At 53.7% G+C, this 17,500-nt stretch overlaps 1 protein-coding gene and 2 long non-coding RNA genes across 3 annotated transcripts in view; 2 read left to right on the top strand and 1 right to left on the bottom strand.

Moving 5' to 3' along the window:
- Positions 1-12,409, bottom strand: part of DGAT1 (diacylglycerol O-acyltransferase 1) — a gene marked incomplete at its 5' end in the record, with an annotated part of 40,026 nt that extends 27,617 nt beyond the window's left edge. Inside the window, 3 exon segments of the mRNA XM_077490474.1 lie at positions 1,975-2,060; positions 2,242-2,282; positions 12,322-12,409. Coding sequence (XP_077346600.1) covers positions 1,975-2,060; positions 2,242-2,282; positions 12,322-12,409 — 215 coding nt within the window.
- A 1,480-nt stretch (positions 12,410-13,889) lies between these two features.
- On the top strand, positions 13,890-15,107 carry LOC143995764 (uncharacterized). Its single transcript, XR_013277473.1, has 3 exons — positions 13,890-14,300; positions 14,592-14,750; positions 14,801-15,107. It is a non-coding gene; the product is annotated as an uncharacterized LOC143995764 (long non-coding RNA).
- A 196-nt stretch (positions 15,108-15,303) lies between these two features.
- On the top strand, positions 15,304-17,402 carry LOC143995765 (uncharacterized). Its single transcript, XR_013277474.1, has 3 exons — positions 15,304-15,357; positions 15,639-16,818; positions 17,018-17,402. It is a non-coding gene; the product is annotated as an uncharacterized LOC143995765 (long non-coding RNA).
- The last annotated feature ends 98 nt before the right edge of the window (positions 17,403-17,500 follow it).

The raw sequence follows: 17,500 nt of genomic DNA, 5'->3' as shown, positions 1-17,500 counted from the left end.
TAGAACAGAACACCCCATTATGACCCCAAGTCTCCAAGCAGCAACCCCTAGAACAGAACACCCCATTATGACCCCTAGTCTCCAAGCAGCAACCCCCAGAACAGAACACCCCATTATGACCCCTAGTCTCCAAGCAGCAACCCCCAGAACAGAACACCCCATTATGACCCCTAGTCTCCAAGCAGCAACCCCCAGAACAGAACACCCCATTATGACCCCTAGTCTCCAAGCAGCAACCCCCAGAACAGAACACCCCATTATGACCCCTAGTCTCCAAGCAGCAACCCCCAGAACAGAACACCCCATTATGACCCCTAGTCTTCAAGCAGCAACCCCTAGAACAGAACACTCCATTATGACCCCTAGTCTCCAAGCAGCAACCCCCAGAACAGAACACCCCATTATGACCCTAAGTCTCCAAGCAGCAACCCCCCAGAACAGAACACCCCATTATGACCCCTAGTCTCCAAGCAGCAACCCCTAGAACAGAACACCCCATTATGACCCCAAGTCTCCAAGCAGCAGCCCCCAGAACAGAACACTCCATTATGACCCCTAGTCTCCAAGCAGCAACCCCTAGAACAGAACACCCCATTATGACCCCAAGTCTCCAAGCAGCAGCCCCCAGAACAGAACACTCCATTATGACCCCTAGTCTCCAAGCAGCAACCCCTAGAACAGAACACCCCATTATGACCCCAAGTCTCCAAGCAGCAGCCCCCAGAACAGAACACTCCATTATGACCCCTAGTCTCCAAGCAGCAACCCCTAGAACAGAACACCCCATTATGACCCCAAGTCTCCAAGCAGCAACCCCTAGAACAGAACACCCCATTATGACCCTAAGTCTTCAAGCAGCAGCCACTAGAACTGGACACCTCATTATGACCCTAAGTCTTCAAGCAGCGGACACTCGAGCCAGGACCCCCCGGTATGCCCCTCAGTTCCAGGCATTGGCCACTAAAACCGAACAAAACCCACCATGACCCTACCAGCTCCAGGCACTGTCCAATAGTGATGGACACCCAACCATGACTCCTAGTCTCCAAGCAGAGGCCACTAAAACAGAACACCCCTTTGTGACCCCTTTGCTAGAAGCAGCAGCAACTAGGAGGTGGGGACCTCAAAATGACCCTGCCGAGTCCTGGAAAGGTTTACTAAAGCCAAACAGCCAATTAGGACCCTCTTGTCTCCAAGCAACAGCCATGAGCACCTAACACCCCACAATGACCCCGCTGGCTCCAGGCAGGTGCCAGTAAAGCAGGACAACCCACTACGATCCTTCTCCAGGCAGGTGCCACTAGAACCGGGGCACCCCACTATGACCCCTTATCTCCAAGCAGTGGTCATTAGAGCTGGACACCTCGCAATGACCCTGCTGGCTCTGGGCAGGGCCACGAAAGCTGGACACCCCATTAGGACCCCTTGTCTCAAGGCAACAGCTACTATAGCCACACACCCCACTATGACCTCACTGACCTCAGATGGTGGCCACTAGAGGAGGACACCCCACTAGGACCCTTTATCTCCAGGCAGTTACTAGAGCCAGATAATGACTCCTTGGCACCACTATGGCCTGCTGGCTCCAGGAAAGGGTTACTAAAGCCGGACACCCCATCAGGACCCCTTTTCTCAAGGCATTATAGCCACACATCCCACAATGACCCCACTGGCTCCAGGTGGGGGCTAGTAGACCAGGACACCCTGCCATGACCCTTCATCTCCAGGCAAGGGTCACTAGAACCAGACACCCCACTATAATGCCTAGGCTCCAGGTAAAGGTCGCTAGGACCACACACCCTACAATGACCCTTGTGTAAAAGGCAATGTGTGCCATGTGGTACCCCAAGCACTCCTAGCAATGTGATATATGGCATGTATACAGGGTGGTGCCCTTAACAGCCAATCAAATATAATTCACTATTCAGGGATTGGCTGTTGTGATACATCATTCCTCTTATTGTACAGACTCACCCAGCACCAGGCACAGCGCGGGCCAGCTATAAGGGTCCTTCACAAAGAGGGAAACCACCTGGATGGGATCCACCAGTATGCCGTACCTGGGAGAGAAGACACATGACGTGCGATGAGTATCATCTTCCCATAAACCTCTACACCAGCAACATGTGCCAATCAATGGGAGCCAATGGTGTGCGTGAACACTGCAGGGTCTCAGCAGAGACGTGTGATTGGCCCCTGAGCATCTCACTGTCAGTCCGTCACACTCCGGGGTTCACTTACTTTATGATGTTCTCCAGGAAGAGCCGAGCATTTCCCAGGACCTGGAAGAGAAGACAGAAATCATCAGGAAGAACAATCCGGAAAAATCCACCATCTCTGCCCATCCCCCACCACATTCTGCCTCCAGCAGAATCAACCTGCTTTAATTCTGAGTAACACGTCTCTTACAGCGGGGCAAAAAAGTATTTAGTCAGCTGCCAATTGTGGAAGTTCATCCACTTAGAAAGACGAGAGACGCCCGGAATTGTCATCATAGGGGTCACCTCAACGACGAGAGGCGAAACGTGGAAACACATCCAATCACATCGTCTGATTTCTGAAAGAATTTATTTGCAAATTATGGTGGAAAATAAGTATTTGGTGAATATGAAAAGTTCATCCCGATACTTTGTTACATCTCCTTTGTTGGAGGTCTTCACAAGGTTGTCACTCACTGTTGGTGGTCTGGTGGCCTCCATGTCCTCCATGCAGATCTCCTCTAGAGCGGTGATGTTTTGGGGGCTGTCGCTGGGCAACACGGACTTTCAACTCCCTACAAAGGTTTTCTATGGGGTTGAGATCTAGAGAGCCACTCCCGGACCCTGAAATTCTTCTTATGAAGCCTCTCCTTCGTTGCCCCGGGCGGTGTGTTTGGGATCATCGTCATGCTGAAAGACCCAGCCACGTTTCGTCTTCAATGCCCGTGCTGATGGGAGGAGGTTTGCACTGAAAACCTCAGGAAACACCATTCATTCCTTCATGTACACGGATCAGTCGTCATGTTCCCTTTGCAGAGAAACAGCCCCAAAGCATGATGTTACCACCTCCATGCTTCACAGTAGGTATGGTGTTCTTTGGTTGAAACTCAGCATTCTCTCTCCTCCAAACACGAAGAGTTGGGTTTCTACCAAACAGTTCTACTTTGGTTTCATCTGACTGTATGACCTTCTCCCGATCCCCTTCTGGATCATCCAAATGCTCTCTAGCAAGCCTCAGACGGGCCCCGGACATGTACTGGCCTAAGCAGGGGGACACGTCTGGCACTGCAGGATCTGAGTCCCTGGTGGCGTAGCGTGTTACTGATGGTGGCCTTTGTTACGTTGGTCCCAGCTCTCTGCAGGTCATTCACTAGGTCCCCCCACCCCGTGTGGTTCTGGGGTTCTTGTGATCATTTTGACCCCGTGGGGTGAGATCTTGTGTGGAGCCCCAGATCAAGGGAGATTATCAGTGGTCTTCTATGTCTTCCATTCTCTAATTATTCCTCCTGCAGTTGGTTTCTTCACACCGAGCTGCTTCCCTATTGGAGATTCTTCCCAGCCTGGGACAGCTCTACCATCTTGTTTCTGGTGTCCTTCCACAGCTCTTTGGTCTTCACCATAGTGGAGTTCAGAGTGTTGGAGGTTGTGGACGGGTGACTTTTATTATTATTTTTATACAGGTAATGAGTGGAGGAGAGAGGAGCCTCTTATACAGGAAATGAGTGGAGGAGAGGAGCCTCTTATACAGGTAATGAGTGGAGGAGAGGAGCCTCTTATACAGGTAATGAGTGGAGGAGAGAGGAGCCTCTTATACAGGTAATGAGTGGAGGAGAGAGGAGCCTCTTATACAGGTAATGAGTGGAGGAGAGGAGCCTCTTATACAGGTAATGAGTGGAGGAGAGAGGAGCCTCTTATACAGGTAATGAGTGGAGGAGAGAGGAGCCTCTTATACAGGTAATGAGTGGAGGAGAGGAGCCTCTTATACAGGAAATGAGTGGAGGAGAGGAGCCTCTTATACAGGTAATGAGTGGAGGAGAGAGGAGCCTCTTATACAGGTAATGAGTGGAGGAGAGAGGAGCCTCTTATACAGGTAATGAGTGGAGGAGAGAGGAGCCTCTTATACAGGTAATGAGTGGAGGAGAGAGGAGCCTCTTATACAGGAAATGAGTGGAGGAGAGGAGCCTCTTATACAGGTAATGAGTGGAGGAGAGAGGAGCCTCTTATACAGGTAATGAGTGGAGGAGAGAGGAGCCTCTTATACAGGTAATGAGTGGAGGAGAGAGGAGCCTCTTATACAGGAAATGAGTGGAGGAGAGGAGCCTCTTATACAGGTAATGAGTGGAGGAGAGAGGAGCCTCTTATACAGGTAATGAGTGGAGGAGAGAGGAGCCTCTTATACAGGTAATGAGTGGAGGAGAGAGGAGCCTCTTATACAGGTAATGAGTGGAGGAGAGAGGAGCCTCTTATACAGGTAATGAGTGGAGGAGAGAGGAGCCTCTTATACAGATAATGAGTGGAGGAGAGAGGAGCCTCTTATACAGGTAATGAGTGGAGGAGAGAGGAGCCTCTTATACAGGTAATGAGTGGAGGAGAGAGGAGCCTCTTATACAGGAAATGAGTGGGAGGAGAGAGGAGCCTCTTATACAGGTAATGAGTGGAGGAGAGGAGCCTCTTATACAGGAAATGAGTGGAGGAGAGGAGCCTCTTATACAGGTAATGAGTGGAGGAGAGGAGCCTCTTATACAGGAAATGAGTGGAGGAGAGGAGCCTCTTATACAGGAAATGAGTGGAGGAGAGAGGAGCCTCTATAGAAGATACGGGTCTGTAAGAGACGGAAATCTCGCTTGTTTGGAGGAGACCAAATACTTATTTTCCACCAGAATTTGCAGATAAATTCTTTCAGAAATCAGACGATGTGATTGGATGGGTTCCCACATTTCGTCTCTCGTATTTGGGGTGATTCTATGATGACAATTCCAGGCGCCTCTCATCTATAAGAGGCAGAACTTCCACAATTGGTGGCCGACTAAATACTTTTTTGCCCCACTGTATTTCCTCCAGGAGCCTATCAGAGCCTTCCCTCACTATTTCAGGGGCAGGTTAGACCGTGAAGGGGAGATGCTGATTGGCTGCTGTTGGTGGAGATAAAGGAGTACAGCAGGCGAGTCTGACACGTCACCCCCGGAGGTCGCTGGTGGTGATCCCGCCATGCCAGGCTTTAGACCGGATTCTCCACCAATGACACGCGAGAACCCCAGCGGGGGGCCCTCAAGAACCTCAGGGATCATCTGCAGAAAGCAATGGGAGGGAACCGCAGAGCTATACACAGTCGCTTGCATGTAATCCCCTGACCGCCCCCCCCCCCCCCGGAGGCCGGACCAATCCGCGTGAGGGCCGTCCTTCGCCCACATGGAACTCCATAGATCCCTGTGCCGGCACAGTTCACCACCCACCTTATATTAGGAGCAGCGGCTGCATCCCGACTGTAATAACGGCTTCAATTATGTGTTACATTTAACCCTTTCTTCATTCCTATATTTACCCTTTCCGTACTACACCAACTGACAGCAATGGGGGGCAGGGGGGGGGGGGTACAGAACACCTGTACAGGTAAGAAGAGCCCTCATACGGGGCACACATACATACACCCGGTGTGAACGAGGCCACAGAGGGATACAAAGTAACAATGTTTATAAACATTGCACAGACCGGAGAGAGACTACAAACTGGTATACCCAAAACAGATCCTGCATCACAGCAGGGCATGCTGGGAGTTGTAGTTCCTCAGCAGCTGTAGGGCAGGGGAGGGGGTCACCCTTTCTGTGGATGGAGGATGGCACCATCCATAGGGAATCATGAGAAGCTGGCACGGTGTGGGGCGCCTGGCCAGAGAACGGTGATATCATTTCCATTATTGCTCTGAGGTCCATTTGTGACTTCAGATCTGATCCACCGGGTGGCGCTGCACCCAGATACACCGTCAGACTCGGCTTCCTCCTCTCTGTCCTCACTGACTTGCCACATTTCCTGCTGAGCCGGTTTCACAAGTCTCTGCGAGTTACACAATCGCTGCGTGTACACCGTGTGATCCAGAGACGGCTGTGTGATATCACCCCGCCAATACACCCCCTCCCCCACCGTGTACAATACAACCCCCACTCACCCCGCCTGACACCGTGTACAATACAACCCCCACCCCCGCCTGACACCGTGTACAATACAACCCCCACTCACCCCGCCTGACACCGTGTACAATACTACCCCCAGCCCCCGCCTGACACCGTGTACAATACAACCCCCACTCACCCCGCCTGACACCGTGTACAATACAACCCCCCCCCCCCCGCCTGACACCGTGTACAATACAACCCCCACCCCCCCCCCCCCCCGCCTGACACCGTGTACAATACAACCCCCCCCCCGCCTGACACCGTGTACAATACAACCCCCCCCCCGCCTGACACCGTGTACAATACAACCCCCCCCCCGCCTGACACCGTGTACAATACAACCCCCACCCCCCACCCCTCGCCTGACACCGTGTACAATACAACCCCCACTCACCTCGCCTGACACCGTGTACAATACAACCCCCACCCCCCCGCCTGACACAGTGTACAATACAACCCCCACCCCCCCCGCCTGACACAGTGTACAATACAACCCCCCCCCCCTCGCCTGACACCGTGTACAATACAACCCCCACCCCCCGCCTGACACCGTGTACAATACAACCCCCCCCTCGCCTGACACCGTGTACAATACTACCCCCACCCCCCGCCTGACACCGTGTACAATACAACCCCCACCCCCCGCCTGACACCGTGTACAATACAACCCCCCCCTCGCCTGACACCGTGTACAATACTACCCCCACCCCCCGCCTGACACCGTGTACAATACAACCCCCACCCCCCCGCCTGACACCGTGTACAATACAACCCCCCGTCCCCCGCCTGACACCGTGTACAATACTACCCCCACCCCCGCCTGACACCGTGTACAATACAACCCCCACCCCCTCGCCTGACCCCGTGTACAATACAACCCCCACCCCCTCGCCTGACCCCGTGTACAATACAACCCCCACCCCCCCGCCTGACACCGTGTACAATACAACCCCCCCCCCTCGCCTGACCCCGTGTACAATACAACCCCCACCCCCTCGCCTGACCCCGTGTACAATACAACCCCCACCCCCTCGCCTGACACCGTGTACAATACAACCCCCACCCCCCCGCCGCCTGACACCGTGTACAATACTACCCCCACCCCCCGCCTGACACCGTGTACAATACAACCCCCACCCCCCCGCCGCCTGACACCGTGTACAATACAACCCCCACCCCCCCTGCCTGACACCGTGTACAATACAACCCCCCCCCCCCCGCCTGACACCGTGTACAATACAACCCCCACTCACCTCGCCTGACACCGTGTACAATACAACCCCCACCCCCCCGCCTGACACCGTGTACAATACAACCCCCCCCCTCGCCTGACACCGTGTACAATACAACCCCCACCCCCCCGCCTGACACCGTGTACAATACAACCCCCCCCTCGCCTGACACCGTGTACAATACAACCCCCACCCCCCCGCCGCCTGACACCGTGTACAATACTACCCCCACCCCCCGCCTGACACCGTGTACAATACAACCCCCACCCCCCCTGCCTGACACCGTGTACAATACAACCCCCCCCCCCCCGCCTGACACCGTGTACAATACAACCCCCCCACCCCTCGCCTGACACCGTGTACAATACAACCCCCACCCCCCCGCCTGACACCGTGTACAATACAACCCCCACCCCCCCCCCCGCCTGACACCGTGTACAATACTACCCCCACCCCCCGCCTGACACCGTGTACAATACAACCCCCACCCCCCCCCCCCCGCCTGACACCGTGTACAATACAACCCCCCCCCCCGCCTGACACCGTGTACAATACAACCCCCACCCCCCCGCCGCCTGACACCGTGTACAATACTACCCCCACCCCCCGCCTGACACCGTGTACAATACAACCCCCACCCCCCCCCCGCCTGACACCGTGTATAATACAACCCCCACCCCCCCCCGCCTGACACCGTGTACAATACAACCCCCCCCCCCCCCCGCCTGACACCGTGTACAATACAACCCCCCCACCCCTCGCCTGACACCGTGTACAATACAACCCCCACCCCCCCCCGCCTGACACCGTGTACAATACAACCCCCCCCCCGCCTGACACCGTGTACAATACTACCCCCACCCCCCGCCTGACACCGTGTACAATACAACCCCCACCCCCCCCCGCCTGACACCGTGTACAATACAACCCCCCCCCCCCCCGCCTGACACCGTGTACAATACAACCCCCCCACCCCTCGCCTGACACCGTGTACAATACAACCCCCACCCCCCCCCCACCTGACACCGTGTACAATACAACCCCCACCCCCCCCCCGCCTGACACCGTGTACAATACTACCCCCACCCCCCGCCTGACACCGTGTACAATACAACCCCCACCCCCCCCCGCCTGACACCGTGTACAATACAACCCCCACCCCCCCCCCCCGCCTGACACCGTGTACAATACAACCCCCCCCCCCGCCTGACACCGTGTACAATACAACCCCCCCACCCCTCGCCTGACACCGTGTGATCCAGAGACGGCTGTGTGATTTCACCCCGCCAATACACACCCTCCCCCACCCCGTGCAATACAACCCCCACCCCCCACCATGTGCAATACAACCCCCACCCCCCCACCGCCTGACACCATGTGCAATACAACCCCCCGCCTGACACCGTGTGCAATACAACCTCCCCCACCCCGTGTGATCCAGAGACAGGCGTGAGGTCACCCCGCCAATACACCCCGTACCCCACCAGACACCATGTACAATACAACCCCCACCCCGCCAATACAACCCCCTCCCCCACCCGACACAGTGTACAATACAACTCCCACCCCCCCCCCCCACCCGACACCGCGTGCAATACAACCCCCACCTCCCCACCCGACACCGCGTGCAATACAACCCCACCTGATACCGCGTGCAATACAACCCACACCCCCCCCCACCAGACACCATGTACAATACAACCCCACCTGACACCGTGTGCAATACAACCCCCACCCCCCCCACCCGACACTGTGTGCAATACAACCCCCACCCCCCCCCACGCGACACTGTGTGCAATACAACCCCCACCCGACACCATGTACAATACAACCCCCACCCGACACCATGTACAATACAACCCCCACCCCCATCTGACACCGGGTACAATACAATACACTTCCCGGCCGCATCTGCAGCACTTCCCCCATATCTTGCGCAGTCCGCAGCTCTTCCCGGCCAGCACTCTCACTATCACCTCCATAATCCAGAAGACTCTCCTATCACCTCTACAGTTTGCAGCACTCTTCCCCCTCCCCCTCTAATTTTCTTACACCTACCAATTTCTGCAGCTATGAATAGGGATAGTACGGGAATACTTCACATTAGAGATCTGACCACCCCTCTGAATTATGGAAACTCAGACCCCCCCCCCCCCCAATACGACATTCCAGGCCCGGCGCACATACAGAGACGTGGGATTTATACCCAGGATGTTCTCTACATAAAATTCTTGTTTGCAGAAAGTTTCCGCAGCGATTGCACAGCGGCCATCGGGACATGTCCAGACATGAGCGGAATCCGGGAGAGAAGCCGGAGGATTAGATTCCGGTCTGTAGTGATGGAAACAATCGATGTCCATTCGATCGCTTCCACTCCGACTTCTATCACATTCCTTATCAGACCCGGTCCTTATAGGCAGTGCCACCAATAAGGGGGGTAAAGACAACCCTTCTGTACCGGCCAGGCCCATCAATTCAACAGAACAAGCAGGGGGAATGGGATCCTGGACGGGGAGGGGGATTGGTGCAGCAGCAACTAAAACCCCGCCTCTCCCCGCGGCAACTAAAACCCCGCCTCTCCCCGTGGCAACTAAAACCCCGCCTCTCCCCGCGGCAACTAAAACCCCGCCTCTCCCCGCGGCAACTAAAACCCCCCCCCCCCAGAGAAATCCCTGGTGTAGCGAGCTGCCAGCAGACTGTTTCAGCTCTCTTTGCCCACCCAGTGTGGTCAGTCCTGAACACCTCCCCCCCTTAGCTCTCAGTAGTCACTCTGCTGTAACATGGTGGGTGTTGCATTGACCTCAATGGGACGCGGCGTTCCATTATCGGCACCTTTGTTTTTATACGGTTTGCGGCAGCCGATATATCAGGGCATCTCTAGTGGGCACAAAAACACTAACAGGCCTCACTAGGAGGACTGGGGACCACCTGGAGGACCAATGCCCAGACTTGATTGGATGAGAACAGACCCCCCGACTAGACAGAGGAACCTGCCAACCAACCCAGGGGAGAACATGGAGGATAAACCTGATGTTCCAGACCAGGATGGAGAAGATCATCACCAGAGGTAGGTGACTCCACACGGAAAGGAACATTAAACCTTCAGTAAGTGGAGAGCGGATCAGCCGGAACCCATCAATAAGAGACCTCCAGCTCCCAAATAGGGAAGGTAGACCCCAAATCCACTACAGAGAACACTGGGGGCGGCTTTACTCAGGAGAGCTGAAGGAGAGGTGTGCATCCTCCAAGACACTAATCTCCAACCTTCCTGTGGGTGGCAGTATAACCCAAGTGTGCTCCTTTGTGCCCCTCAACATTCTTCCTGGGTTTCCAGCTTTGCTGCTCTCCAGAAAAGGGTCTCCGAGGCCAAACCTTGTGAGGTCTGGAGATGTCTCCACACAACTCGGATTCACCACATTAGAGGACGGCGGGAAGAGTCTTATCTTCGGTTGTAAAGTGATATCAGTGGAATTATCAGAGGTCAGGGCGAGGACTCGGTAATGTTTAACAGCCCCGAACATTCACAGTCCTCCTATACTGGTAACCAGAGAAGGTGGAAGAGAACCCCTCCCCCACAACACCCTCCCAAATTACCAACACCACAGAGCCGGCGTTCTGTCGATTTGTGTCCTCTGTCAAAAAGTGCCCGGCGCATGCGCAAAACGGAAGGGCTCTCCAGCTCAGTTGCAGATCAGCTGGAGTGACGTCACCATAGCGCATGCGCATGTCGTAGGAGGTTTTTATTTTTTGTTTCGACGGGCGATACCAATTCACGGGCACAACTGAAAGCTATGCAAAGAGCAGAGGGGCCCCGTAGATGTCACATTGTAAACCTGCGGAGCAACAGCAAGGCGCCACATGACAAATACGGTGTCCCTCTCTCATCCTCCTACAACGTGCGCATGCGCTATGGTGACGTCACTCCAGCTGGAGTGCCCTTCCGTTCTGCGCATGCGTGGGTACTTTACAACGGAGGGCACAAATTGTTAGACACAATGCCCGATACCCGCACTACACAGCCACCAGATCACCTGTCCAGTGTACAACCACCCCCCTGACTCCGCCTCCATCACCCCCCCTCCTCCATCTCAACCCCCCTCCCCATCTAAACCCCCCTCCTCCATCACCCCCCTCCTCCATCTCAACCCCTCGCTTCCATCTAAACCCCCCTCCTCCACCTCAACCCCTCGCCTCCATCAGCCCTCCTCCATCTCAACCCCTCCTCTCCACCTGACCCTCCCTCTTCCATCTCAACCCCTCCATCTGCCCCCCCGTCCTCCATCACCCCCCTCCTCCATCTCAACCCCTCGCTTCCATCTAAACCCCCCTCCTCCACCTCAACCCCTCACCTCCATCAGCCCTCCTCCATCTCAACCCCTCCTCTCCACCTGACCCTCCCTCTTCCATCTCAACCCCTCCATCTGCCCTCCCGTCCTCCATCTCAACCCCTCCCCCATCTCAACCCCTCGCTTCCATCTAAACCCCCCTCCTCCACCCAAACCCCTCGCCTCCATCAGCCCCCCTCCTCCATCTCAACCCCTCACCTCCACTTGACCCCCCCCCACCTCCTCAACCCCCCTCCTCCACCCCAACCCCTCCCCTCCACCAGACCCCACCCCTCTTCCATCTCAACCCCTCCACCTGATCCCCCCTCCATCTGACCCCCCCCTCTCCTCCACCTGATCCCCCCCCCCTCTTCCATCTCAACCCTTCCCCTCCACCTGACTCCCCCCTCCTCCACCTCAGCCCCTTGCCTCCATCTGACCCCTCTCCTCCATCCAGCTTTTAAAAACCCCAAACCTACAGAAATCACAGTGTACGTATGATGCCCCCATGAGAGGCACAAAATAGATACCTCACCTAGATGTAGGAAAATGTGGGGGGTGGACAGTGGGGGGGGGGGGCTGGATAAATAGCTCTAGAAATCTTCTGTAAACTCACCAACATCACCACACACCAATTCAGAATTCCTCTGTAGTTGTTGTATCCACTGCTTGAACTCAGGAGAGACTCCTGCAACTTGTGACATCTACAGAGAGATACAAAGTAACATTGTTTATAAACATTGATCAGACGGGAGATAGAGAGAGATACAAAGTAACATTGTTATTATACAGGATTTATATGGCGCCAACAGTTTGCGCAGCGCTTTCCAACATGGGGCAGACATTACAGTTACAATACAAATCAATACAGGAGGGTTCAGAGGGCCCTGATCCTGAGAGCTTACAATCTAGAAGGGAGGGTCAAGGGGAACAAAAATGTAATAGCTGTGGGGGATGATCAGATGGAGAAAATTTAAGTACAGTTGTTAGGTGGGGGAGGGTTCTCTGAAGAGAAACGTTTTCAGGGATTGTCTAAAAGCGAATAGAGTAGGATATAATCAGGCAGATTTGGGAAAGGTGTTCCATAGGATGGGAGAGGCTCTGGAGAAGTCCTGGAGGGAGGTGATGAGAGAGGCAGCGACCAGGAGGTCTTGGGAGGAACGAAGAGAAAGATTAGGTTGGTATTTTGAGACCAGGTCAGTGATGTAGTTGGGGGCCGAGTTGTGGGTGGCTTTGTAGGTAGTTGTTAGTATTTTTAATTTAATTCATTGGATGAGCGGGAAAGCCCATGGAGGGATTGGTAGAGAGGGGTGGAGGACACTGAATGGAGGTCAGTGGGGGGATTGGTAGAGAGGGTGGAGGACACAGAATGGAGGTCAGTGGAGGGATTGGTAGAGAGGGGTGGAGGAACACTGAATGGAGGTCAGTGGAGGATTGGTAGAGAGGGGTGGAGGACACTGAATGGAGGTCAGTGGAGGGATTGGTAGAGAGGGTGGAGGACACTGAATGGAGGTCAGTGGTGGGATTGGTAGAGAGGGGTGGAGGACACTGAATGGAGGTCAGTGGAGGGATTGGTAGAGAGGGGTGGAGGACACTGAATGGAGACCAGTGGAGGGATTGGTAGAGAGGGGTGGAGGACACTGAATGGAGGTCAGTGGAGGGATTGGTAGAGAGGGGTGGAGGACACTGAATGGAGGTCAGTGGTGGGATTGGTAGAGAGGGGCGGAGGACACTGAATGGAGGTCAGTGGAGGGATTGGTGGGAGGGGCGGAGGACACTGAATGAGGTCAGTGGAAGGATGGTAGAGAGGGGTGGAGGACACTGAATGGAGGTCAGTGGAGGGATTGGTAGAGAGGGGTGGAGGACACTGAATGGTGGTCAGTGGAGGATTGGTAGAGAGGGGTGGAGGACACTGAATGGAGGTCAGTGGAGGGATTGGTAGAGAGGGGTGGAGGACACTGAATGGTGGTCAGTGGAGGGATTGGTAGAGAGGGTGGAGGACACTGAATGGAGGTCAGTGGAGGGATTGGTAGAGAGGGGTGGAGGACACTGAATGGAGGTCAGTGGAGGGATTGGTAGAGAGGGGTGGAGACCCTGAATGGAGGTCAGTGGAGGGATTGGTAGAGAGGGGTGGAGGACACTGACTGGAGGTCAGTGGAAGGATTGGTAGAGAGGGTGGAGGACACTGAGTGGTTGGTAAGGTGGACGAGTCGTGCAGCAGCATTCATGATAGATTGAAGGGGGGGAGGAGCCTATGTAAAGGCAATCCAATGAGAATGGCGTTGCAGATGACCAATGAGTGAATTAAGACCTTTGTGGTGTCATTGGTTAGGAAGGGACGTATTTGGAGATGTTGAGGGGGGAGATTTGGATGGTGATTGGATGTATTTGGAGATGTTGAGGGGGGAGATTTGGATGGTGATTGGATGTATTTGGTGATGTTGAGGGGGGAGATTTGGACGGTGATTGGATGTATTTGGAGATGTTGGAGGTTGAGGGGGGAGATTTGGACGGTGATTGGATGTATTTGGAGATGTTGGAGGTTGAGGGGGGAGATTTGGACGGTGATTGGATGTATTTGGAGATGTTGCGGAGGTTGAGGGGGAGATTTGGATGGTGATTGGATGTATTTGGAGATGTTGTGGAGGTTGAGGGGGAGATTTGGACGGTGATTGGATGTATTTGGAGATGTTGGAGGTAGAGGGAGGAGATTTGGACGGTGATTGGATGTATTTGGAGATGTTGAGGGGGGAGATTTGGACGGTGATTGGATGTATTTGGAGATGTTGGAGGTTGAGGGGGGAGATTTGGACGGTGATTGGATGTATTTGGTGATGTTGAGGGGGAGATTTGGACGGTGATTGGATGTATTTGGAGATGTTGGAGGTTGAGGGGGGAGATTTGGACGGTGATTGGATGTATTTGGAGATGTTGCGGAGGTTGAGGGGGGAGATTTGGACGGTGAGTGGATGTATTTGGAGATGTTGCGGAGGTTGAGGGGGGAGATTTGGATGGTGATTGGATGTATTTGGAGATGTTGTGGAGGTTGAGGGGGAGATTTGGACGGTGATTGGATGTATTTGGAGATGTTGGAGGTTGAGGGAGGAGATTTGGACGGTGATTGGATGTATTTGGAGATGTTGTGGAGGTTGAGGGGGGAGATTTGGACGGTGATTGGATGTATTTGGAGATGTTGCGGAGGTTGAGGGGGGAGATTTGGACGGTGATTGGATGTATTTGGAGATGTTGGAGGTTGAGGGGGGAGATTTGGACGGTGATTGGATGTATTTGGAGATGTTGTGGAGGTTGAGGGGGAGATTTGGACGGTGATTGGATGTATTTGGAGGATGTTGCGGAGGTTGAGGGGGAGATTTGGACGGTGATTGGATGTATTTGGAGATGTTGGAGTTGAGGGGGAGGATTTGGACGGGTGATGGATGGATGTTGGAGTGAGGGGGAGATTTGGATGGTGATTGGAGTATTTGGAGATGTTGGGAGGTTGAGGGGGGAGATTTGGACGGTGATTGGATGATTTGGAGATGTTGGAGGTTGAGGGGGAGATTTGGACGGTGATTGGATGTATTTGGAGATGTGTGGAGGTTGAGGTGGGAGATTTGGACGGTGATTGGATGTATTTGGAGATGTTGTGGAGGTTGAGGGGAGGAGATTTGGACGGTGATTGGATGTATTTGGAGATGTTGGAGGGTGAGGGGGGAAGATTTGGATGGTGATTGGATGTATTTGGAGATGTTGGAGGTTGAGGGGAGAAGATTGGATGGTGATTGGATGTATTTGGAGATGTTGCGGAGGTTGAGGGTGGAGAAGGATAGTGGGCAGGGGGGGGGATTTGGATGGTGATTGATGTATTTGGAGATGTTGTGGAGGTGAGGGGGAGATTTGGACGGTGATTGATGTTTTGGAGATGTTGCGGAGGTTGAGGGGGGAGATTTGGACGGTGATTGGATGTATTTGGAGATGTTGCGGAGGTTGAGGGGGGAGATTTGGACGGTGATTGGATGTATTTGGAGATGTTGCGGAGGTTGAGGGAGGAGATTTGGACGGTGATTGGACGTATTTGGAGATGTTGGAGGTTGAGGGGGAGATTTGGACGGTGATTGGACGTATTTGGAGATGTTGGAGGTTGAGGGGGGAGATTTGGACGGTGATTGGATGTATTTGGAGATGTTGCGGAGGTTGAGGGGGGAGATTTGGATGGTGATTGGATGTATTTGGAGATGTTGAGGGGGGAGATTTGGACGGTGATTGGATGTATTTGGAGATGTTGCGGAGGTTGAGGGGGGGAGATTTGGACGGTGATTGGATGTATTATTGGAGATGTTGTGGAGGTTGAGGGAGGAGATTTGGATGGTGATTGGATGTATTTGGAGATGTTGAGGGGGGAGATTTGGACGGTGATTGGACGTATTTGGAGATGTTGGGGAGGTTGAGGGGGGAGATTTGGACGGTGATTGGACGTATTTGGAGATGTTGCGGAGGTTGAGGGGGAGATTTGGACGGTGATTGGATGTATTTGGAGATGTTGTGGAGGTTGAGGGGGGAGATTTGGATGGTGATTGGATGTATTTGGAGATGTTGAGGGGGGAGATTTGGACGGTGATTGGACGTATTTGGAGATGTTGGGGAGGTTGAGGGGGGAGATTTGGACGGTGATTGGACGTATTTGGAGATGTTGCGGAGGTTGAGGGGGGGAGATTTGGACGGTGATTGGATGTATTTGGAGATGTTGTGGAGGTTGAGGGGGGAGATTTGGATGGTGATTGGATGTATTTGGAGATGTTGAGGGGGGAGATTTGGACGGTGATTGGACGTATTTGGAGATGTTGTGGAGGTTGAGGGGGGAGATTTGGACGGTGATTGGATGTATTTGGAGATGTTTGCGGAGGTTGAGGGTGGAGATTTGGACGGTGATTGGATGTATTTGGAGATGTTGCGGAGGTTGAGGGGGGAGATTTGGACGGTGATTGGACGTATTTGGAGATGTTGTGGAGGTTGAGGGGGGAGATTTGGACGGTGATTGGATGTATTTGGAGATGTTGTGGAGGTTGAGGGGGGAGATTTGGATGGTGATTGGATGTATTTGGAGATGTTGGAGGTTGAGGGGGAGATTTGGATGGTGATTGGATGTATTTGGAGATGTTGAGGGGGAGATTTGGACGGTGATTGGATGTATTTGGAGATGTTGGAGGTTGAGGGGGGAGATTTTGGACGGTGATTGGATGTATTTGGAGATGTGCGGAGGTTGAGGGGGAGATTTGGGACGGTGATTGGACGTATTTGGAGATGTTGTGGAGGTTGAGGGGGGAGATTTGGACGGTGATTGGATGTATTTGGAGATGTTGTGGAGGTTGAGGGGGGAGATTTGGACGGTGATTGGATGTATTTGGAGATGTTGCGGAGGTTGAGGGGGGAGATTTGGACGGTGATTGGAAGTATTTGGAGATGTTGCGGAGGTTGAGGGGGGAGATTTGGACGGTGATTGGATGTATTTGGAGATGTTGGAGGTTGAGGAGGGAGATTTGGATGGTGATTGGATGTATTTGGAGATGTGGCGGAGGTTGAGGGGGGAGATTTGGACGGTGATTGGATGTATTTGGAGATGTTGAGGGGGAGATTTGGACGGTGATTGGATGTATTTGGAGATGTTGTGGAGGTTGAGGAGGGAGATTTGGACGGTGATTGGATGTTTTGGATGTTGCTGAGGTTGAGGGGGGAGATTTGGACGGTGATTGGATGTATTTTGGAGATGTTGAGGGGGGAGATTTGGACGGTGATTG

Source organism: Lithobates pipiens, unplaced genomic scaffold (assembly GCF_037356315.1).
Source record: "Lithobates pipiens isolate NorthernLeopardFrog02 unplaced genomic scaffold, aLitPip1_a1.2 Scaffold_19, whole genome shotgun sequence".
In the NCBI taxonomy this organism is placed as follows: Eukaryota; Metazoa; Chordata; class Amphibia; order Anura; family Ranidae; genus Lithobates; species Lithobates pipiens.
Note: the sequence above shows the minus strand (reverse complement) of the source record. Positions and strands in the feature narration are given on the sequence as shown.